This window comes from Centroberyx gerrardi, chromosome 5 (genome assembly GCF_048128805.1).
Source record: "Centroberyx gerrardi isolate f3 chromosome 5, fCenGer3.hap1.cur.20231027, whole genome shotgun sequence".
Lineage (NCBI taxonomy): Eukaryota > Metazoa > Chordata > Actinopteri > Beryciformes > Berycidae > Centroberyx > Centroberyx gerrardi.
The window spans coordinates 11,508,012-11,532,090 of record NC_136001.1 but is presented as its reverse complement, the minus strand read 5'-3'; the positions used below and the strand labels follow the sequence as shown (position 1 = coordinate 11,532,090).

The following is a 24,079-nucleotide window of genomic DNA, read 5'->3' as shown; positions in this document are numbered from 1 at the left end:
TGTGTGAACACTTCATGTAGCCTATCTGCACTGCCAAAAATGTCCATTTTAACAAGCCATGCTATCTCAAATTCATTGTTAAAATTTTATTTTCCTTAAAAACAAGTGCAAATTTCTGCCGATGGGATGAGACAGTTCCACTTGTTTCCAATGCAGCTATTTCAGGAAGTGCCAGCATCTTGAAATAAGGCAGATCACTAAGTGATAAGAAAATTATGCTTACTTCAAGAAAATACTTGAAAAAAGTTGCTTTGCATTGGAGACAAGTAAAATTATCTCAAACCATTTGCAGATTCTTCACTTGTTTTAATTAAAAAAAAAAATAAAATAAAATACGATTTTTAGATTCAGTTCTAGATAAAAACGACCTGTTGAGATGGATATTTTTTGCAGTGTGTGCCTGCGTGCGGGCAGCCAAGTTTGCATTAAGTCCTGCACTGCCGCTCTCCTATGTGCGTGGTGCCAAGCTTTAAGTAAGCGTGGTTTTGGTGCAGAGATGCAGCGCTTTCATTGGCTGAACGGAGGGACGGGCCTCTCTGCGCAGGCACACCCCACTAAAATTGCGTCAGCTGAACGAAATATATTAACCTTACCCGGCTTTATGTCCCCAAAGAGCCATTTCTAGACAGGCACGCGGGCCGTACTACTTCAGCAACTCAACATCTTCATCTGGGAAGACTTTTAAATAGCTATGAAGCTGTGAATAAACCTGTTTGAGCTCCGAAAACAATACCGCGCGGGAGAGAGTCAACCTCAACTAAAAGCTGCGGAAAAAGAAGAAGAAGAAGAAGAAGAAGAACAACAAGAAGAATAGCTTGTGAAGCCCTTGAAAACGCGACTGCATCAGTGAAGTTTGAAGTCATTTTCAGCGGGGAACTACAAAATGAGTGACTTCTGAGCGGCTAAAAAGAAAAGGGGAGATCCCAAGGAAGTTCTTCCACCGCCTTCAACTTTGACAACAAAAAAAAAAGACGAGGACAAAGAAAGAATAAAGAAAGAATATCGCTCCATAGACTTACGACGCCGCCATGGACTCAGGAAAGGTAATAATTTCAGAGTCATATATAAACAAAGAGTGCTTCAGTCCTGTCAAACCAGTTGGGTTGCCGTCACAGCGCTGTCAGTGTGTGAGTCAAGCAGCGAACGAGTTCAGCGGGTTCATTAAAGAAATATTTTTAGCCTTGAGGCATTTGCACGTGCTCTGACGAAAAATCACTATACAACTGCTGTAATATTTATATAATATTTCTATGGATACTTATAGTGTGTCTGTGGTGCTCAACAGTGAGTTTGTGGTACTTTGTGATAGTATTTTACCTCGTACGGCATCGCTATAATATTTCTGTATAATATTTCTGTATTATTACTATAGGGACTTAAAGTGTGTAGGCTATGTGGTGCTCAACAGTGAGTTTATAGTGAGCTTATGGCATCTCCTATGGTATCACTATAATATTCCTATAATATTCATAGTCTCCATCTAAAATGCATCATATAGTTCTCTTATGTCATGGTAGGCGGGTATATGCAATGGCGTGTGTATTGTGGGGGTGGGGGGTGTGATGCCAGTAATATGTCACACACTACCCACAGCCAAGTCTTATGCTGCTCTGTTCCTGGGGTACGTGTCTTACGTGCCCCAAGTCCAGGTCTGAGATGAGCTATTTATATCTGAGACACTGTTATAATAAGGTCCTCCACACTAATAAATTCGTTAGTATTAAGTTTCTGTTATGACCTTACAAAATAGAACCACAGTAATCCTGTAATAAACTTAATATGGATAATATACAGACATCGCAACAAAACTGTGAGTCCCAATAATTCAGTGATACCATAGAAGAGGAAAAATACCATTGAGTGCAATAAGGTCTCTATAAACTCACTGTTGAGTATCACAGACTCACTGTAAGTCCCTATAGGAAAATAATAGTGATTTTTCCATATATTCTCACATAATACCATTAATACGCTGATCTAACACTAATTCCTAATCCAGCATCATTCCAAACTTGCCATTCTTGATCCAGACAATAGCTAACGTCATCTACTGTGGATATAATGATCAAAAGCCAAGAGTATCAGGCTTCACACATTGTATCTTTTTATACAATGTGACCTAGTAAAAAAGCATGATGCTCATTGTTCAGAGAGTAAACGTGACTTATCTGGTGTCTGATATGGCTGACTCCATCCTGGTGCTGGCTTGTGGTTGCCCTTTACATACACAGACATACAGTAGAGTGAAGCATGTAGGCCTAAAATGTCACTCTTCTTCCCCCTCTAACTCTCTCTTTGATGTAATAGAGCAGTTGATGTAACAGCAGTTTGACATGGTGGTCAGACCCATGTTCCCTTTGTTGTTGTTTTGTTCTCTCCATCCATCCCCCTTACATGCTATTTTTCCACCATGCATGCTGTGCTGTCATGGCCCCTCAGCTGGCAGGATTGGTTGTGGACGTGATGGGAAAGGGTTTCTCTGTTCCCAGTTCCCACTGTGACACCGACACTGCAGATTTCCAGAGAGAGTGAGAGACCGCCAAGGGAACACGCAGTAGCCCAAGAGCCAGGGGGGTCAGAGCCTTGACCCTTTCCTTCCCTGGCCGTTTGCATCATCCCCCTCTGTGTTTTGTTGCTTCCAGCAGCGTTGAGCTGTTTGTGTGTGTCTGGGCTTATTGCAGTAGCTGAGCGCAGTCTACTTAGACATGGGCTAATTAACATCTCGTGGTCAGGATTTTCATACCTGGCTTGTGTTTAGTGATGCCTAGGTATGTGCGCGGAAGTCAAGAAAGTGGAAACTTCAGCAAGTAGTTCACACCAGAGTTTGAGTGGTAGAATACGCAAAATACACGAAAAACCCTGGCTCAGTGCGTCAAAACAAATTTTCACTGGTTTGATTTTAAGCAAAGTAACTTACTGTAGATTCAGAGGTGTGTTTACGCGAGGTGCTCATGTTTAATTTGTAATGCCCGTCTGAAAACTTGCCAGAGCGATCACTGTTTCAGTAAGGCGTTGTCCTGTTGGTCTCAGGCAATAGACACACTCTGCATCTGCTCAGGTAGAAGTAGAGATTCAGGCACCTTTTCTTCTTAACAGCGCTGCAAATTTAAAATTTGTAATTCTCATTCCTCCAGTTCAGTTATGTTCCAATAATAATGTAGTTATTTTACCTTAATCACACCGCTTCTCCATCAGTATGATGATATAATGTCTATCCTCACATCGTTAGCCCTCTTAAAGAGCTTCATTCTGAACAACAGAAGGCTTTGTTTGGGACTGAAAACTCACCTCAGTCGTCTTATTTTCCTGCATAAGGAATAAAAAATGGTAATTGGGGTCGAGCATACAGTTGACCTGATCCGTGGTGAGGGAAACAGCCCCTAGCCGCTTGATTCCTGACAGACTTGACAGCTCAGGCATTTTGATTGGGGTCCAGAGCCGACAACCAGCTCCTGCCTGTCTTGTACAGGCTTAATTCGTCTCCATCCACTGCCTTCCCCAAGACAGTCCAGTAGGTTTATTTTTCTCTGCTTGACTACCCCTCTTCAGTATGTCCTTCAGTGTAACTGTCAGCCGTGGTCTAATGATGCCTAATGAGACTTTGCTTCAAAAGTTTGGGATTAAGAGAGATCTAGGAGGGCTTTAATTGAAATGGGCAAGAAACCAAGAGCCAGGGCTTAATTCACTTTCTTGAGAAACTGGATGGCATTGTGCGCATTGTACTGACCAACGTTACTAATCGCTATTCACGTGGAGGTAAAGGTTGGATAAAACTTTCCGACATGCAGGGCCTAGCACTGTCCTCCAGGTTTTTTTGACTTCATGTTTCAATTGAGATTATCTAGGTTTAACGAATCAGAACTGACGTGGAATATTATGTTTACGTCAGACCTCGGTTTAACCACCTCTGGCTGTCCTCTATCCTTTTCATGGACATCTCTGTGAAGTCAAATGAACTGTTGATTTGTTCTTCGGTAGTATATTACATAATGTGATGGTGTGTGCCAGACTTGGGCCAAATACAAACACTACTTTGTAGTTTGTTTTAGGCTGCTTAGGTGCCAGAAAGTACCAGAAAGTTTAGACAATCGCAGGATGGCATTTTAAAGTTTGTTTTCAGTGCTTTTCTGTGTTTGACAATTTACCTGACACAATCTTGTTCAATGATGGTGTCAATCGTCTAGGTTGCACCTCTCCTTTACAATATTCCTGGTGGTGTCTGCACACACTCAGCATAGTTGGAGATATCAGCGCTTGTTTTCCTCCCTCCCAGAAGAAGCCATTTGCTGTCATTCATTCTTGTACAGTATAAAAAACAACTTAAACAGACTTGAAAATTGCCCCAGCTAGATAATTCATCACAGTAAACACAAAGCCTTAATTTGGTTTTATTAAAGTTTCTGTTTCATTATTTCATTGTGCCCAAGTTGAGTGGTTTTATATCAGTGCGCGCATTATGTTGCGCCCTGATTACTGTCAGTCACACCCAGAGGAAGAAATAGTATTATAATAAATGAGTAAATCATTTACTAAATACGTCTCCACCAGGAAATAATCCCTCAAAAACATGTCACCTTACAAACTTTAATCTCACATCCACATCTTCTTATTTGGGGGCGTCTTGTGCGTTAAAAGTGTTAAAAAATTTAATTACATGCAGCATGCATTGCAAAATGATTAGGGACAGTAAACTAGTAAATGGGCTGTAACACTAAATGACACTGGTAATCTCCTTCAATCTGAATTATTTTAATGCAGTAAATTACACTCATCTCCAGTACCCCAAACAGGTTAAAACAACTGCTATGACTTATTTGTGTGTACTATTTTACCCAGGTCTGGTGCGTTCTCAGCTGTAGAACTACATAGGGCAGGATGAGGAGGGAGATTGGATTCCCCAGAGCTGTGTAACCTGAGACGAGAGAGGTGACGTTTGCGGGGACGTGATGCCGGCTGCGTAGGCCATCACTAAGACCCTGGTACTCACAGGGCTGGGAGGAAGCGATCCGACCTGAACTACGGAGCTTTATTGGCTTCTTCTTTTTAAACAATGCACCACCTCCGGACCTGGTGATTTTACTTTACTCAAAGGAAATCCTCTGTTCGTCTGGCTTTGGTGATTCACAGTTATAGTCACAGATAACAAGGGCGTGTCAGGAGTGGCCGTGTGTCACACATTATAATAATAATAATAATAAAAATAATAATAACTTTATTTATATAGCACCTTTAAAAACAGAGTTTACAAAGTGCTTTGACAGACAAAATAAAAGCAGAATACTCCAATTATTAATTTAAAAGGCAATAAAATGATAATAAACAGGGATCGTTGGATGAAAACCAAAATAAACAGTAAAATAGAATAAAAGTAAGATAGAATTAAGACAGAGTTAAGATAAAAGATGTAAAAAGACAATAGAAAGATGTTAAAAAGCCGATAAAAAGACGATAAAGAGACAATAAAAAAAAAAGAGGATAAAAAAGACGACATCACATAAAAGCAAGTCTATAAAAATGGGTTTTAAGTGATGTTTAGCTGTATGTATTATGTGATGTTTATCAGTAAAATAGGATAGAAATCCGGGTAGCTAAGGTGACAAAAAAACAAGAGGAGCAACAGTGTGAATGTGCGTATTACTGACACTCCCTGATGAAGGCATGTGATCAAATTTATAAATGTTAAACAGAGCAATGCCTCACCAAATAGCACCTCCCAATGTTTCATTTCATGTGTATCCCAGTAGATCTCTTCTCTTTTTTCCTTCTCAGCCGCTGCTATTTTTACTACTTTACAGAAGAAAATGGCATGTCACTCCTCACGTGGGAATTCGGTCAAATATGTTAGGGATTGCGTGGCTGATACACCTCAGCTGTCATGTCTCTTACATGGAATTGGGTTGCTTAGGCTTACCGTAAGATGAATTCAGCATTACAGATGTTCTCCATTACCAGCCTGTGGTCAGTAGTGGCCAGATGACTAACCATGTTTGAAGGGACTAATGATGAAATAGCACCTCATAGCGTCTGTGTGACTACTCGCATCTGACCCGTGGTGTTGAGGTTGCGATGAAGATACTCTACCTCAGCCACTCCGCCACAGCCACTTATAATCAGGTGCTGCTTGGTCACAGGAATACAAAATAGTCCATATAAAGAAATTATCCAACTGCACACTGTGAGGCTTTGCTGACAATATAACCACATCTTTATTTTTGGAATAGGCTTATAAAAGGAGCAAACAACGCGTTCCGCTTGCTTCCTCTGGTTCGCTTACTGATTGCACCAATACATCACAGGTGTTTAAACTCGGTAATGTAATTTGCATCTGTAAAACTACACAGATTACATGAAGTCATGAAGTCATGTAATTGTTGTTCGCTCCTTTTATAAGCGTATTTGCAAGTGCTACAAGACAGAAATAAAGATGTGATTATATTGTCAGCAAAGCCTCACAGTGTGCGGTTGGATAATTTCTTTTTATATACTCTTCCTCATATTTACAGTATGTGGAAGTGTCTGTTTCAGCACAGTGGCATTCCTCTCTCCTTTGTTGTGACCCAACCCTTTCCCTTGTTCTTCAAAGAATAGGTTTGACCCCACCGTCAGCTGAGTTTATACGTCACATCTTAAGTTGCTGCTTCCTGGTAGGGTTCTGTGTGTCCTAGTAGTTGTCATTTACCCTCCGAGGAGTCGCAGGTAATAACTCGGTGGTGGTGTGTGTACACTCCGGGTTAGCGAGAGAGGACTCAGGATTACTTTATATGTTTGCTCAAGCTCAGGCTCATCTCATAGATCAACTTCATGTGAAGAGGTTTCACCACCGTTTGGATGTTGGATGAAGCACAGCTCAAACATAAACACTGAAACGAAGGTCCAAATATTTAGGTGGTTATGGTCGTGTTAAACCCTAATTTGGAGAAAAACTGTTCTTAAAATTCAACCTCATTATCCTTTATTGTCATTAATCCAATAAAAATGCCTAGGCCTAATCTATGTGATCGGAAAAGTTAATTAGATGGTAGCGCGGGTGTGCTGCTCTGTAAATTTGCACAGGCCTTAATTTTATAGCATAATGACTTTAACCAAAACATGTATCTGAATAAAATATCCATATCAGTCATGCTGCCTGTTGTCAGTGTTTACCATGGGCCTCAATAAGAGCCGAGAGACTGTGGTACCTGTTGATTTAAGCTACAGCCAACAGCATTAGTATTTAAGCCTTATCACAGTGACTAGGCTAAAATTCAGCCGCTGCCTACGTAACATGTTTCACTGTTCACAGGCAGAGAGGAAACATTTGCATGGGCCTTTAGCTTTTCTCAGAATCTAGAGAGGAAACATTTTAATAAACTAAAGTCATGAGATGACAAAAAGGATGTCACACTGAAGAGACCCACACCGGGTGCTGATGCAATATGTCAGAAGCTTTAATGAACTGCTGAGGTCAAGTGAAAAGACACTTTTGTCCTTGCTGACCCCGTATTTTCTATATTTATTTATTTAGGAAAATGCTCCAGTGGTGCCATTGAGCATTGATTCAGTCTAGGAGTAGAACAAGTGGGTTTTCATGAGAAGAGTGGGAAATTACTATCAACTGCTAACCAAATGCTGCTAAGTTCTGGCCTTGGCAGCGTTTGTCTACTCTACCAGCCTCCTCTATTTTACATTTTTAGTTGGATGGTAAAATAGTGCAGTAAAATGTGAACAGTAGTCATGTAGGCCCATATAGACTCAATTCTCAAGTCACTGTTGTCACTTCCTTGTTATGGACAATTTTATCAATCCTAGGCCTAGTGAATGTCTCATGCCTGAGCTTTTAATGTATACAAAAGGCTGTGAGTCATTGTTAACTACATGAAATTGACAACCAGTTCTCCAAATCTGGCTCATTCTGTGATTCAACGTTCTACTGAATTTATTATTATTTGTTACATAGCCAGATAATGAATTTTCCTGTTGCAAACACTACATGTTATTCAGAAATATGCCTCTTACTGCTGGGAATTGTAAGCTAATGCAAGTTGGTAAGTAATATTTGAAGTAAAGTCTAGATGGTGAAATCTTGGCCATCTTTTAGTTGTCTTCAGTTGTCAAAATAGTTCAGTGTAACTTTTTAATTATGCTATTGCTCATTTCATTGTAGTTTCTTTCCACTCTACAGAGCATGCTCAGTAGTCAGTTAGTAGTCAGAGCGAGGCGTTCAGAGTACTCAGTTATCATCACAGTAAGGCCTCCATCACATTCTCATCAACGCATACTTCTGTAATCAGATCAAGAATTAGATTTGTACGTAGACTAATGTGTTTAAATATGATCAGCGTGACGCCAGGCCCTTGTGAGTGGCTAACCAGCCATCGTCTGTGAGTAAACAGATAAAAAAACTCCATTTAGTAGTGTAAACACAACTGGCAGCTGCAGCTGAGTAAAACGACACCAAGGACAGAGCCAAGGCACAACAGGACCCATTACATTTGGTGGCTTTGGGGCTATGATCATGAAATAGTTTATTTGGGTGTGACTTCATTGTTTCCCCAGTGAGGAAGACGTATAGTATGCCACAGCTGCTGCTATTCACAATGTTTTCCGCATACTGGGAGCAGCACTAAACTCACCCACTTTCTTACTTTGAAAGATAAGAGAGGAAGAGGGTAGGTTTGGCATTTATGTCTGTGTGGGTGGGGGCAAAACTGTTTCTGTCTCCGTTTGTGACACTGTGTTTCGGTTGGAGTCGGTTTGTGTTGTGAACTGAATAAATCTAAAATGTAGGCTACAATTAAAGTAATACACATTCATTAACGATAGAACATTTATTTCCTTACATCTTAAATGAAGGCAACAACTCGCTGAATTAAGTAAATTCACTTAACTGACTCCCAGCCTTTGTGATGGCAACATGTTGGTCTTTTAACTCCTTGGTCTGTTTGTATACATTGAGGCCAGAGTGAGGGCGGTCTCCTGGTATGTAGGTTAAAGGTAAAGATGTCACAGAGGAGTGTTTCATGCCCCTTTAACACACACTGCCTTCCCCAGTCTGACAGCCCTTAGCTGCTGGACTCAAGCATCCATATTTAGGGTGTATTTGCAAGTCGTTTCAGCTGTTTGCCTTAAAGGGCGCCAGACTCTACCAGACTCCATCAGACTCCACCAGACTCTAGTAACTACCTTTCAAACTTTGCTCAGAGATGATACGTAGTGTTTCTTTGGAAGAACTAAATGGTAGCAGAGAGTTCACTGGAACCCAGCGCTGCTTCTTGTTAATTTGGCGTCCCAGAGGAAGCAGTGACTTCTGAGAATGACATCAGCTCTGGTAGGTCTATGCAAAGGCAACTTGGTTCCTTTAAGAGCCCAACCCACAATATTGAAAAGTGTGTCTGAGTGTGTGTGTGTGCGTGTGTGTGTGTGTGTGTGTGTGTGCTTGTGTTTATATCCTGTGGCTAAGCAGCCCCTGTCATGGACTTGGTGACCCTGGAGGACTCACAACGAACTCCTTATTGGCTCAGATGTAACTCTAGGCGGGCCCTTGAGTCTCTCGGCCCGGCCCATTTTTTAGGTCTCCACAAATGAGCATGGCACTGGCTGAACATGCTGGAGTGATTGCCTCCAAACACACAGGGACACACAGGGCTTTTTTTTTCTTCAACTCCCCTCCCCCTCCACCACGAGGGGAGGAATTCTAGCATTCACAAAAATGTTATAGCCTTGTGTTGCCTTGGCTACCTTTCTCACCAAGAAAACCACTATTTAAAAGTAGCCTGGAGCATGGACAACCTTTTCAAATAGTTTCTAAGCATAGTCCGTGTATTGAAACCTGATGTTGGTGTTCGCTCTATTGTTATCTTCCTTTTTGGTAGCTCAGATAAAGCTGTCCTCTCAAGGACACTCTATTTTACTGAGATACAGAGGCAGGAATCACTATTTAGTCCTTGTAAAATGAGTGCATGCATAGATAGAAATACTAGTGCCAGTGTCACAACTGCAGACTCACTTGGAAAGCTGCATTTTGATGTGAAGTCCAGAGAGAGAGAGAGAGAGAGAGAGAGAGAGTTACAACAAGCAGGGATGAGTTCAGTGTCTTCAAAGAGACTTCACCAGGATGGATGTGTAGGGCTCAAACCCGTGATCACATAACTGAAGGGTCACAGGTTTGATCCCTGCAACAGCAGCAGTGTGTCCTGTCAAAGACACTGAAGTTCTACCTGCTCACTTAGTTAAAGTGAAATGGATTTAGAGGTGACTAGTCTATTTTGATTCTGTTTTTAATGGGTTAAACTACCAACATAGTTTTACCATCTTCTTTGTTACCAAAATATGAGGAAGTGGTCTGGCGTGAATCATTGTGGCTAATCACAACACGCTGATCATCAAAACGCAATGCCTGGTGATGACAGACGACAGATACAGTATATAGATGACTGTCAGACAGGAAAAGTCCTGTAACCAATGCCTCTGCTGTCCGCTCTGTATCCAAATCAAAAACAATCTAAATTTGAATTTCTTGATTGATTTCTACTTTCTACTCATCCTTTTTGTTTGATTTGCTTGTTTCTTCATTGCACTTTGTAAAGTTAGTTTTGTATGAAGTTTGTTACAAATCAAACAACAACATGGTGGTAGTAGTAATAGTAGAAGTAATAACAAAAAAAGGGAAGTTGTTGCCATGTGGTTGAAGCTGCTGTTTGCCTGTCTGGAGAGGGGGAAATGGACAGAGACAACACTCAGTCATAGTCTGCTCTGGTTTGTTAGCTTCGTGGTATGAGGAAAATCTCTGCCAATCTCCGGGCTCTACTGAGATCAGGCATCCAATGACTTCTGTAATAACAGGAACATGGACAATAACATGGGTTAGGGCTAGGCTTAACCCGGCCCCCTCCCATGAGAGCTGGCTGTTGGATGCGGGTCCTAATGCACCACAGCTTACTGCCCCCTACTACTGGCTTGAGAGTTTGAGGATGCCTTCCTCCAGCTCCTCTCTGTTTGTCTTGGGACCGCCCCCTTTGGATGTTGTGTGGCATCCATTATGGGCGGTCCAATTTCACCATGTTGCATAACATAGCCCACTAGACCTGATCTCAAGCATTTACTGAGTATCGTTACTCAACAATGCATTCATTATACTCTTTATGTACAAGCCCTGGGGATCTGTAAAATTTGACTCTGGACAGCCTGAACATTTTGTTAAGTCAGTTATTTCCAGAGCTGCTGAAGCTCTACAAGTGTGAAATGCACAGAAGTTACTTAATGTCAGTGATAGAGCAGGATAGTTAATGCTTTGTTCAAATAAATAAAAAGAATAATTGGCAGTCTATCACATTTTCTGTTTGTGAATCGATAAGTAGTCAGGAGACACTTGTTATTGTCCAACCAGAAAGGTGATACAACTGTCAACATATTGTTTTGTGCTCCCAGCTCCTATTTATTTATTTGTCTAAATGGTGAAGTGGTGAATAGTACTTGCCCTAACTCTAATCTCTTTCCTGATCTTTTCTTCCTCTTTCCTTGTAGCAAGTGACGTTCCAGCTGATGCTGGCTGTGGGAACAGCTGTGATTGGTTCTCTCCAGTTTGGCTACAACACAGGTGTCATCAATGCCCCTCAAAAGGTGAGTTGTGTGTGTCATGCAGACCTGGGTTAAATAGTATTTCCAAATACTTTAAATGGTTTGCTATCAAGCCTACCAAGGTGACAAATATCTGGGGTTTGCCGCATATGATGAGTGCAGATCAGTGAGTACAGTTAGTGCCAGAAAGTTTAGACCATCACTAGAAAGTATTTGAAAGACAGTTTAGTACACTTTTCTGTGACTGATAACTTGAGATAATCTGAATTGTCCTCTTTCTTTAAGCTTCAACCATCTGGTACTACAAAAAGTTTAAAACAAACAGTGAGAATTATTTGCAAATATGATTTGATCTTGGTGTGGTGGAAATGGAAAAAGAGAGATGTAATGGGACAGGGTTATATGCAGTAGTGGAGAGAGTCTAGTCTAGGCAAGCCCAGGTACATATATATATATATATATATAGGCCCCACTACACGGTGTACTGAACTCAACCGGCTACGCTATGCTATCAATTTCCCTGTCAACCTGCTGGTCCTAGTGCTGGTTGAGATGTTCGCTGCCTGGAGGATGGGAGAACAAGACAGAAAGCACGGGCTAATAATAGTTGCTTTTAGGCTCCAAGGACATCTCCATTTTTAAGACTCCCAGTGATCCCTGCGTAAAAGAGTGTTTCCATGCCCAAAAATGGCCCCTGACTTGGTAGACTGCCGACCAGGAACAGGCTGGGTAAAGCTAAACAAGGAAACAAAACAGCAGTTTACTGTATATATGTGAAGTGAGATGGAAGGAAGATCATTGTTTCTGTATTGCACGTGAGTTTTCTGACTAAAGAGGAGATCAAATGAGGATGAAGGAAGTTCCCTATTCCCGTAAGAACCCAAGGTAATATGAAGATAGCTTTTCATTCCCCTCAGGACTAAAGCTACAATAGGATTTATTGACAGAAAGCAGCACAAAAGAACTTTCATATCCCGGGGATATGGTCTATAGTGCATCACGTGTCAATAACTAATGCCCGCCCCGTCTACTAAAAGGGTTAAGCCAAGCCATACACATATTAACCTTTGTCTGAACACACCCTGCGGCTAGCCAGACCTCTCCACAGGTCACAGGTGTGTTGCCAGGCGGTCCAGAGCTCTTCCTGCCCATTTCATTTACCTTTGACATATGAGGGCTCGTCTCTCTGTGCCGGTGACTGACTGCCTCTGTCACACTGATCTACAGTTGCAGCTGTCTGCTGTGCTCTCTCTCTGTCAGGCCAGCCTCTTTGTCCTCCATCACAGACAGAGACTTTAATCTGGACGTCTCGTTCTCTATCATCATACTGTCAGAGCCATCACAGACTTTGATGATATAATACAGCCGCTCATTGTTTCCACTGAGAGTAAAAACAAGTTTTCCATTAGTTAAGTAGACTGACCAGGTGAATCTAGGTGAATGATATGATCCCATTCCTGATATTTTGTAAACTGGTTGTAGATTATAAACACTGCAGCACTCATATAAATGTTCTTAGGTGCTGAAAAATAATATAGGTTTAATGGTAACATATAGGAAATATGGTAATATAGGTGTAATAGGTTTTTCCTGGCTTCCACCATGAAAACTCCACGTGTTCAGCTTCATGGAGCTCAGCTGGGGAGCCACAAAGTGCCTTCAGGCTGGGTGAGGGGCTGCAGTTTGAGAGAGAGAGGGTAAATATGTTGGTTTGTTAACATTCACACACTGGGCTAGTATAAACCTGCCATATCGGCTCTTTATCCCCCTCCCAACTCCCTGCCTAGGCTCTCTCTCTCTCTCTCTCTCTCTCTCTCTCTCTTTCTCTCTCTCTCTCTCTCTCTCACACACACACACAAACACAGTTGTAAGAAGTGTCACATGCCCACGGTTCAATCAATGCAACAGCTGTTTCGGAGGAAGAATGGGAGAGTACAGAGAAACAGTTCACAGTGGTGTTGCTCAACACAGGCTCCTAATCCTTTCCTAGTTGATGACCCCTTAATAGGCTATACTATTACTAATACAACTTTTATATAGCAACAACACCTCTGATTATCGCCGACTCCTCTCCCCCTCTGCATCAGTGTGCGATAAAGGCCGGAGTGATGCTGGCGCTGCCTGTGATGCAAGCCATGCACCGACGAGAGAGTCTGATTAGATATGCTCCGTCAAGGGCCTTGCTCCAGCTCGCTGTCCTATACTCCTGTTTTAACTGTCTGCCAGCTCCACACTGCAAAAAATATCCATTTTACAAAAGTAATTGAATGTAAAGAGTGATAATCTTAACAATAATCAACAATAATCTAACAATTAAAGGATATAATCTTGATACCAGTGGAGTCATCTGAATTTTCTCTGGTAAAACTGCCCTGAAAACAAGATAGATTACTTTATTCCTTTATTTTTTCACTTGTTTTAAGAAAAGTAAGTGTTGCAGATTATTTCACTTGTTAAAATGGATGTTTGTCCCTGTGCATGCTGAGTACTCTGCGCACCTCGGCAACCCAGCCACCAGCCAGCTCAGTCAACACATGCAGTCGGCCTGATAGCATGAATGGACGGTTTGTTTCATTGTGTGGCCAGAGCCAGCTGGTGGTTTGGACTGCACAGCCTACTGAGACTGCGGAGAGAACATGAAATGATTATGCAACTTATCAGGAGCAGCCGTGCCATTCAATTCTCTCTCTACCAGCTAGAATATACTTAGTTAGGGTTATTCTTGCAGTATAAGGGCCCTTTTTTCACTATGGGTTATAGTCAGGGTTATGTCATCAATAGCCTCTTGTATATGGTTGTGCTAAAAATGGATGTACTTTGGTGAGCCAGTGCTTATGATTTGCCCATGTGCAAACCCAGAGTCCTCAGTGGCACTTACTTTGGGCTTTTGTGGTGCTCACACCCGTAGATCCTTCTGACATCCTAGACTTCTTCAAACTAAAAGACATTTTTTTAGAGGATGGGTGAGATTTGATGATAAACATCTCCTGTTTAGCTGTGCATAAAACATCCAGATCCCATGTTGGTGCCTCTGCCTCTCCTGCTGACATACATTTTAGTGTGGATGGCATAAAGGGCAAGGGTACAGTGTATGATTACAAACTTGTGATATCATGAGGGGGGTAAGGTCTTGTGAGTGTAAGTTGATAGTGGGCACAACCCGAGTCTTGCGTTAAGAGCCTCAGTGGGTCATGTGGTACGTATCCCTTAGCCATAGGAAAGCCCTTGACATACGATAGCCGTAACATACACAAGTGGTTAATGAGGTTAATGAGGCCACTGTGGGGCAAGGACAAACATGACTTGTCATCGGCTTTCATACATACTTAATCCCACATGCCACCATTGAGCTCGAGGACATATAAGAGCTTCTATATTAGGTTAATTGCTAAGTGTTGCATAACAAATATTGTTAGATACAGGGGTGATGTTATATTATCACCAAGGCACATGACAGGAGCTAGCCTTGATAGGGTAGTGGTGGTGGTGGTGGTGGTGGGGGGGGGGGGGTGCGTACGTGCGTGTGTTTGTTGGCAGAGGGGGTGGTGGGGGGGGTCAGTAGAATACCTGTGAAGTCACATAGTTGTGGGAGGATGTAGAGAGGGTGGTGACCGTTCTGAATCATCTGAGACGTGTCACTGTGCCATTAAGCAGACTCAGAGCGGGGGTGGGGGGTATTGAAATTACTCACCAGTCACCACAGACACGAACATACACACCACACACACGCAGATGCAGACTTTGCCACTTAACACCTGTCACTAGGTCGTCTGGGCGTGTGTTTGTCAACATAGTCATCAACCATGGGAGAGCAGACACTTGAAACCGGGCTAGTTAACTTCCTGGTTGCCTCAGTAATTGATATAATTATACAGTACTGCCATCCACTGGCCAAACAGTGACAGTTCAGCTGCCTCTATGTGCTGAACTGAACAGCTTATGTAACTATAACAACAACAACGACAACAGTACTATTACTACTACTAGCATAAATAATAACAATGTGATAGTCATAATCATAATGTGGTTCTTGATTAATTAATCCCTGGACATTCTCATCAGCTAATGTCTTTATTGCAGGGGGCTGAGATTGCTGTGCTGCCTTTACATTGTTGTAAATGTGACTGTGTTACAATGTGACATGATACAATATGATCCTATTATTGTCCTGTGGGAAATCCAGTTTGCAAGGCCAGCTCAGAAAATATTTCAAGATTCTTACTTACAAATTATTTATAAATATTTAAAAAAATGTATTTGTATTTGTTTATTTTCTCCCTGTGACAGACCATTGAGGCCTTCATCAATGAGACTTGGTTTGAGCGCTACCAGGAGCCCATCGCCAAGACCTCGCTCACGACTCTCTGGTCCATCGCTGTTGCCATCTTCTCCGTCGGTGGGATCTTCGGCTCCTTCTCTGTCGGACTCTTTGTCAACCGCTTTGGAAGGTAAAGCGTAAACACACACTAATGTCTAACACTGTGGAAATCCTTGCCGCTATTATTTTTGCACATTCCTTGGGCTTTTTTAAAATAGAATCAGACCACATTTGATTAATTTTCTCAATAAAATGCAGAGAGAGAGAGAAGTCAAAAATTAGAGCTGTGCTTGTAAGAATACAACATTTTGAAGCAGTTTGTTATATTTTGATGCCAAAAATTTGTATTGTTCCTTGATAACTTGGGAAACATGTAGATCTTTTATTTTCGGGTTTAGATGTTTTTATTGTGTGACCTGTCTGAATTTAACCCTAAAGCCTGTGACTGTTCTGTGTTGCCTGCAGGAAGAACTCTATGCTGATGGCCAATATTCTGGCCTTCATCGCTGCCGCTCTGATGGGCTTGTCCAAGATTGGCAGCTCCTGGGAAATGCTGATCATCGGCCGCTTTGTGGTGGGCCTCTACTCGGGCCTCTCCACAGGCTTTGTGCCCATGTATGTGGGTGAGGTTGCCCCCACAGCCCTGCGAGGAGCCCTGGGCACCCTGCACCAGCTGGGCATCGTCATTGGCATCCTCATGGCACAGGTTGGTGGATAACAAATGAAACGGCGGTGAGGCCATTGCTTAAAAACTGTTGGCCTACTTAAACTGTAAAGAGATGGCAAGTAGTTGTTGTGTTAGACCTTCATAATACTGTAAGTTGGGATAGTAAATTAAATCTTTCACATTATCATGCGATGTAATGATATCACTTTGAAGCTTTTTCTACAAAGTCATGTATTATAGTCCTACTGGGGCCATGCATGCTGAAAATGTATATGTGATATAAGCTATAAACTGTGCTGGTGGTTCATGTGTGTTGTGCGTCTGGGTTGATTTCAGGTGTTTGGTATCGAGTCTATCATGGGCAACGCCACCTTGTGGCCGTTCCTCTTGGGCTTCACCTTCATCCCCGCTCTGCTGCAGTGTATCCTGCTGCCTTTCTGCCCCGAGAGCCCCCGCTTCCTGCTCATCAACAAGAACGAGGAGAACAAGGCCAAGACAGGTGAGTCCACACACACAGACATACACACACACAAATAATTAATGAAAGGTCATGAAGTTGTCAATTGAAGAGGGGGAAGCTGTTGTAGCTGATTTGAAAATCTAACATTGCTTTTTACAGAAAGTCTAGAAAAAGTCATGGAGTAACATTTTGAAAACTTAACAACTGTCAACTGACTGTGGCTTAGCCTTTCTGGTGACAAGAGTGTTTGCACATGTAAGAATTAGAAAACGCTGAACAAAGAGGAAAACAAAATGACAAACTGTGCAGGTGAAATAAACACAAAATCCAAGGGGCTTATAAAAACATCTCACCTCCAAAGAAACAAACAAAAAAGAAACAAGATGACAAAGAAAAATGCAACTGAACTGGGCAACAGAAACTAAATGTCAACAAAACCCAGCGAGCAGAACAGCTTATAAGATAGGAATCCCCCCTTCAGACTGTAGTAGTATTGATCCCCCGTCGCTCTGCCCCTCCCAGTGCTGAAGAAGCTGCGAGGGACCACAGATGTGAGCGCCGACATGCAGGAGATGAAGGAGGAGAGCCGGCAGATGATGAGGGAGAAGAAGGTGACCATCCTGGAGCTGTTCCGCTCGCCCCTCTACCGCCAGCCCATGATCATTGCCATCATCCTGCAGCTCTCCCAGCAGCTGTCTGGCATCAACGCTGTGAGTTTCCAGGCCCACACATTACGCCATTGTTCACCCTGAGAACCGCCATTAAGATGCTGAAGACAGTCACAGGAGCCAAATAGAGACATCACATTTGCATACTATGGCTCTTCCTTACTTCCTAAATACACAGACGTTCTCTTACAAAGCAGCTATCCTGGACACATTTAAGTTGCTGAACTATGTGTAACACTCTGCCATGTTCAAACTTTGTTGTTGCCATGCTTTAGGTATTCTACTACTCCACCAGTATCTTTGAGAAGGCCGGAGTGGCGCAGCCTGTGTATGCCACCATTGGAGCCGGTGTGGTTAACACAGCTTTCACCGTGGTCTCGGTGAGTACAGTTTAAACTTTTTAACTTTTGATGTGGAATCATCATTACAGATAAAAGGGAGACTAGGGCGCCTCAAGCTGTGGAGAGACTTTTACTCAGAAATTAAGTTAATATTTAATGTGGTAATCTGAGAGATTCTCAGTTTTTGAATTTGGAGACATCTTTGGTTCTAAGTGCTCAAACCAATCAATCAAACCACAGCAGTACTTTGTTTATTGTTTAGTATCTATGGTTTATTATTTTATTGTACATAGACCTTATCCCTCATCTTGTTTGTCTTTTCCCATAGCTGTTTGTCGTGGAGCGAGCTGGACGCAGGTCTCTGCACCTGGTGGGACTGCTGGGAATGGCCGGCTCTGCCGTCCTGATGACCATCGCCCTGGCTCTGCTAGTAGGTTTCTCATAATCAAGCACATGTTTTAAGTTTTAAGTTGTCCTAGCTATCTACCAGCCTTATTCAATTAATGGTGATTATGCTAAAGATTATGAAGTTGTTGTCATAGCGTAAGTAACCTAATTCTTGGTGTCTTTTCTCTTAGGACAAGCTGAAGTGGATGTCATATGTGAGCATCATGGCCATCTTTGCCTTCGTGGCGTTCTTTGAGATTGGACCGGGTCCCATCCCCTGGTTCATCGTGGCAGAGCTGTTCTCCCAGGGACCCAGGCCTTCAGCCTTCGCAGTCGCAGGCTTCTCCAACTGGACTGCCAACTTCATAGTGGGCATGTGCTTCCAGTATGTAGCGGTGAGTAGATAAACGACCAGGGAACACATCTGGGTCCAATAATAGTTGTAACAATTGTTAGTCCTTGTTTTAACTGCTTGTAGAACCAGATAGCTGAGTTTTTATTAGATAGTTATTATCAGCAAATACTGTTTGACCCAGGTCTGCCTGGGATGCACTGTGTTCTTGATGTTTAAAATGAATGTGAGAAAGACAGCTTGTAGCTTGTAGTAGTGTGCATACAAGAACAGCATTTACTTGTTACATAGAACCAGTTATGACATGGACTTACCTAACAGGCCAGTTTTACTACTTTACTAATTTTACAACCTTAATAATTTTATTGACACTGTCTCTCTCCTTGCCTCTGTCCACAGGACTTGTGCGGCCCCTACGTCTTTGTCATCTTCACTGTGTTTCTGCTCTTGTTCTTCGTCTTCACCTACTTCAAAGTGCCGGAGACCAGGGGCCGGACGTTTGACGAGATATCCGCCGGTTTCCGCCAGTCGGCCGCCACCGGGGGAGAAAAGCACTCGCCGGAAGAGCTCAACAGCCTGGGAGCTGATTCTCAGCTCTGAGTGACTGGCTTTTATTTTTCAACACCTTCTGTAATCTGCACATGCCCTGACAAGAACTCCTGTACCCCATAAACTCTCTCTCAGACCAAGGGGGAACTAGAGGGGTCTGCTGACTAGAAGTAGACGTATACACTGGTAGAGTAATTTTCACACTGTCAGCACATTTCGGGCGTCACAGAGCAGCCCTGCATGATTCCCTGACTTGACGTCTTCTGCTGCCCCTCTCATGTCACACAAGTAAACGTAAACTTGATGGGCACTAGGACCTGTGGCGGGTGTGGAGAGGGGAGTTGAGGATAGATTGGGATGCTTTTTAATATTTTAAAGAAGGAAGAGGGGTGTCGGTGTCAATCAACCAGCCTTTTTTTTTTAAACTAAATTCTTTGCATGGAGCACACTGCTACTTGCTATGTTACTTTTCTTCTCTCTGTTGCCTGTTACAGTGCAGTCAGTTTGTTGTAGTCTTGCTAAAGAGCCCTGAAGCTAGAGATGAATTTCACTGTGCAAAATAGCTTTTTTAATAGATCAGATCAGTCATACTGTACTGCTGTAGCGCTGCAGATTCTGCAGAGCTAGCCTTTGATGATGAAATCTTCCTTGTTTTTCTCCAGCAGAGGGGGCACTTCCCTCAAAAAAATCCCTGTGCTCCAGTCATGAGGAACCGTTATGTCTTAATGGAGTTTATGGGCTGTGATATGTTGGTGTATTGCTGTGAGGATCTGTTTGTTTCCTTAATGATATTATTGGAACAATCAAGACCCTCAAAGCACTGCACGTCATGTAAATATATATATATTTTTTTACTTCTTTGCTCCTGTCAGATTTTAATCTTTAAAGAAAAAAAAAAAGATATTTCTTACTGAAAAAAAAAAAAAATCACATGATAAAGTGTAGTTTTTTATGAGATGTATTTTTGGGCATGAAGACAGAGCAGTTACAGTGTGTCCACATAATATATCCAGAAAACTCATTCATGCGTTTTTATTCCATTCCCTTGTAGCCATACGCTTGATGAATTTTATTTGGCAATGGAATTATGGGACTGTGCAAGATCAATATCTGCTCAGATCAGTCTCAGAGCACTGAACATGGCGGGGAAGTTGATTAATCGAATCACTTATCCTCTTACCATCGTATGAGATAACTATGCACTCAGTCAGAATCAGCAGCCAATCTGACTGCAGGCTCATGTCAACACAAAACCAAACCGACTCACGAAACCAGTACATTTTTGAGGTGAAACAAGTTGCCTGTCCAAAATAATCAACCCTCCTGTAAAGCAATATCTTCCTTTTAGCCTTATCATGTTGCAGCCGGTTTCAGGTTAGATTTACCCTGGTCTAGACTGAAAGCTACTTTCAATGGAGGATCGTTGCTGAAGTGTTTTTTGAGTTACCTGCGGAGCGGTCAAAGTCTGGTGAATTGGCCTGAAGGCTGTCTGGATCTTTTCACACAAATGTGAGCTGCAAGCTGCTCTTGTGTGACATCCATGATTTGTTTGAAAGGTGCTATATAAATAAAGTTTGATTGATTGATTGATTGATCCATAGAGCAGAAAGCATATTTTCAAAAAAAACAAAACAACAGGGACCAAAATGAATGTGGTTTTCAGCCTTTTGCCAGGTTTTCATTATCCTGAAAGTGCTTTTTATCTGTCAGGGTCGAGCTCCCAGTGTTCCTCGCACTCTACAATGTCCATTATGTGTTTTCAGAAGTGGACACTTGTCGTTCTGGTGTAAAGTTTGATTTGTGCTTTGTGCACTCAATTATTCGTCATTGACTAGCTCACTCTTTTGGTCATGCATTGTACTGCGTAGCTGGTGAAACCTCTATAGTTTGTTTGGCTCTGCCTAATGACACTTCCTGTTACCTGCACAAGTTACTGTCTACGACTGCTGTCTCACCTGGAGAGCTTTTCTTTTCTTTAAATGTGTTGTTTGAGGAAAATTATCTTTTTAGCAGCACTTTATTATTCACAATGATAGTTGTTTTGTCACTGAAAACCTTGAGCGCGTTTCAGTAGCTTTTGACACACAGTTACTGACGAGAGACTGAAGTACTGCTGATGGATTACTTGATGTTAAAATTTTTGAAATGGAATTATATGATTTGTTCATATCTATTGAGATGTTGTATAAAAGCATATTACAAGGCAGAAGTTTTCTTTGGTCTAATACATGCAGGCCAGTCCTAAGTGTATATGGTAATATTCATGGTCTAATGGGGACATTGATCCAAACCCAACCCAGTAGTCAACATCCATTGTAATCATTCCATGATTAGTTATTAGTTATTGTATATAGTAGTATATAATATGGTAACAATCCATTCTTTGTTACAAGAACAGCTGACTTTGTGTGGCCTTCTTATATCTTCACCAGCAAGATCATGTAATGGCACCGACGATTGCCATGACAGTGGACAAAAAAAGATGCACTTACAGTACTGACTGACATCTATTGCAAATAACAAAACTGTATTTTCTGTACATAGTTTCACAATGCATTTTGGGCATTTAATTTTAAACACATGTATCCTATTAGGATGATGAAGCATCCTGCAACCTCTGAAATCCACTCATTGCAGCACAGATTGGTGGTCTAAAAAAAAGCCACATGATGTAAATACTACTCACATACTACAGCCCCACCCACACCCACCCCAAATATATAAGAATATTTAACTTTTAGATAGATAAATTAATGATTAGCACCAAGCGCTGTACATCTCTACATGCATCTAGCATCCACACTTGCCTTCTATTCCCTCAGATTTGATACCTGAAGATAAGTTGTGAGAAAGAACTAACAATTTTAATTCAGATTTTATATCAACCAAGGAAGGATTGCGTTACAGTAAATAGATGCATTCACTAGTGTTCATTCATTTTAGTGCACAGTATATATTAAAATGTTTGTAATAAAGCACCTGTGTGTATGGTGTTGGAATGTGAACCTCTACCAGAGGGATGCAAAATGTGCTGGATGTCCTGGACGGTTCTTCCCTCTTATGTAAGATATATGTGGTTGGATGGCTGAATAAAACAAATCATGCACACGGGAATGCTTTGTACAGATCTTTTTTATTTTTTCTGCCTGTCTGTTTCTATTGTTGGAACTAACAATAAGAGACTTTTATTGCACATATTGCTGAGCATAGGAGTAGAGTTTTTGAGAGAAAAAAAAATCATGAAAAAAGAAAATGTTTTGATTTCTATTGATTTCTTAGTGCCTGCAAGCAGTTACCAGGGAAACAAAAACTGTGTGTGTGTGTGTGTGTGTGTGTGTGTGTGTATGTGTGTGTGCATGTTTCACTGTGTGAGAGGCCAGATGTGATCCTCTGGCTTCAAAGCAGGCTTTGAAGATGGCAAAGTCAAAAAGATAATCTGATCCCAGAATGACTGGATCTACTATTTCTCCTCTTCCTTAACAGTTCTCCCTTAGAGTTCACCCAAATCCACTCTGTCTCTCTTATCTCAGTTGCAAATGAAACCCTTCGCCTTTCCCTTTAACCTATAACACAACAGACGTGTTATAGGAAGACTGGGTTAATGTACCAGCTTTCCCTTTGACAGGCAAAATGTTAAGTCTGAAGGTGATGCACTGCATTTGTATACAGTGGTGGGAAAAAGTGCTCAAAGCCTTTACTTAGGTAAAAGTAGCAATATCCCTAACGGAAAAATACTTCATTAAAAGTTCTACATTCAGAAGTTTACTTAAGTGAAAGTATAGAAGTATTAGCAGTAAAATGTACTTCAGTATCAAAAGTAAAAGTATTCATTCTGAACAACGGTCCGTTTCAGAGTGTTAAATTATTGATTCATTAAGAAGCTTATTGTATGTTTTGCATGTAAAACCTTATTCTGCAAAGTAACTAGTGGCTACAGCCATCAGATAAATGTAGTGGAGTAAAAAGTATAATATTTCCCACTGAAATGTAGTGGAGTAAAAGTATAAAGTCTCACAAAATGGAAATACTCAAGTAAAGTGCCAGTACCTAAAAACTGTCTAAAGTACAGTACTTGAGTAAATGTACTTTCCACCTCTGTATAGAGTAGATGCCCTTGGCTTATTCTCTCCTGTGTGAGTTCAAGTCAATGAGTTGATATTGACCTCCAAGTGAATGAGAGCAGGTCTATCATGTTAGAGACACGCTTTACTCCACCTGTGTCCTCCTGCTCACCTAAAGGGCAAGGAGATAAGAGTGTCACCTCACTTGTGCTTTATTCACCGATGCTAGTAGGAATGCCACAGCACGCTTTTCCATCTGTTAAATCTCAGCCTAATAATCTCTCATGTTGCACTCATCTGATTGGCTCCAGAACCGTAGCCACAGACCCGCGGGCAATACAGTGAAATATTCATCCTAATCATCTGTGACCTTTTAAAATTTTAACTGTTTGCAAATACCTCTTTTGAAGCAGAACGCAAACAACGAAAACACATTTTGAGCCGGCCCTGGTGTGTTCCTGTGAATTTTAAACCGTTCTCAAGGTCGCTGAGAGCAATATAGCATCTAATGAGATACAGGAGGGGCCCGGGCAAACACAGGCATTTGAATGTGTTTGATCATGCTGTGGCACACGAGTGTTTGTAGCTTTAGACAGACAGTGAGACCGCCAGAAGCTCCAGGGTAGAGCAAAGCAGAGCAGCCTTCACCACCGGGACCCTGGGCTCGGCTTCCATCTCTCACTCACCCGCTATACAAACAAAAAGATGGAAGGGATCAAG

At 41.8% G+C, this 24,079-nt stretch overlaps 1 protein-coding gene across 2 annotated transcripts; it reads left to right on the top strand.

Annotated features, from left to right (window-relative positions):
• The first annotated feature begins 683 nt into the window (after positions 1-683).
• On the top strand, positions 684-22,412 carry slc2a1b (solute carrier family 2 member 1b). Of its 2 annotated transcripts, XR_013504855.1 has the most exons (11): positions 684-1,043; positions 11,503-11,598; positions 15,844-16,004; positions 16,340-16,580; positions 16,878-17,040; positions 17,524-17,711; positions 17,945-18,049; positions 18,339-18,440; positions 18,589-18,792; positions 19,149-20,845; positions 20,902-22,412. XR_013504855.1 is itself a non-coding variant. In XM_078283372.1 (10 exons), exons 1-10 carry the CDS (start codon positions 1,029-1,031, stop codon positions 19,347-19,349), a joined length of 1,476 nt encoding a protein of 491 aa, XP_078139498.1. In that variant the 5' UTR covers positions 684-1,028; the 3' UTR covers positions 19,350-22,412. The 2 variants fall into 2 exon arrangements, 1 of the variants encoding a protein (XP_078139498.1); XM_078283372.1 differs by having other exon boundaries at positions 19,149-22,412.
• Positions 22,413-24,079: the final 1,667 nt, after the last annotated feature.

Excerpts from the sequence above, each read along its gene's own strand:
- slc2a1b (XM_078283372.1), top strand. Across the intron at positions 16,581-16,877 it reads TTGGCATCCTCATGGCACAG|GTGTTTGGTATCGAGTCTAT; the intron begins GTTGGTGGATAA and ends GGTTGATTTCAG. Across the intron at positions 17,712-17,944 it reads AGCTGTCTGGCATCAACGCT|GTATTCTACTACTCCACCAG; the intron begins GTGAGTTTCCAG and ends GCCATGCTTTAG.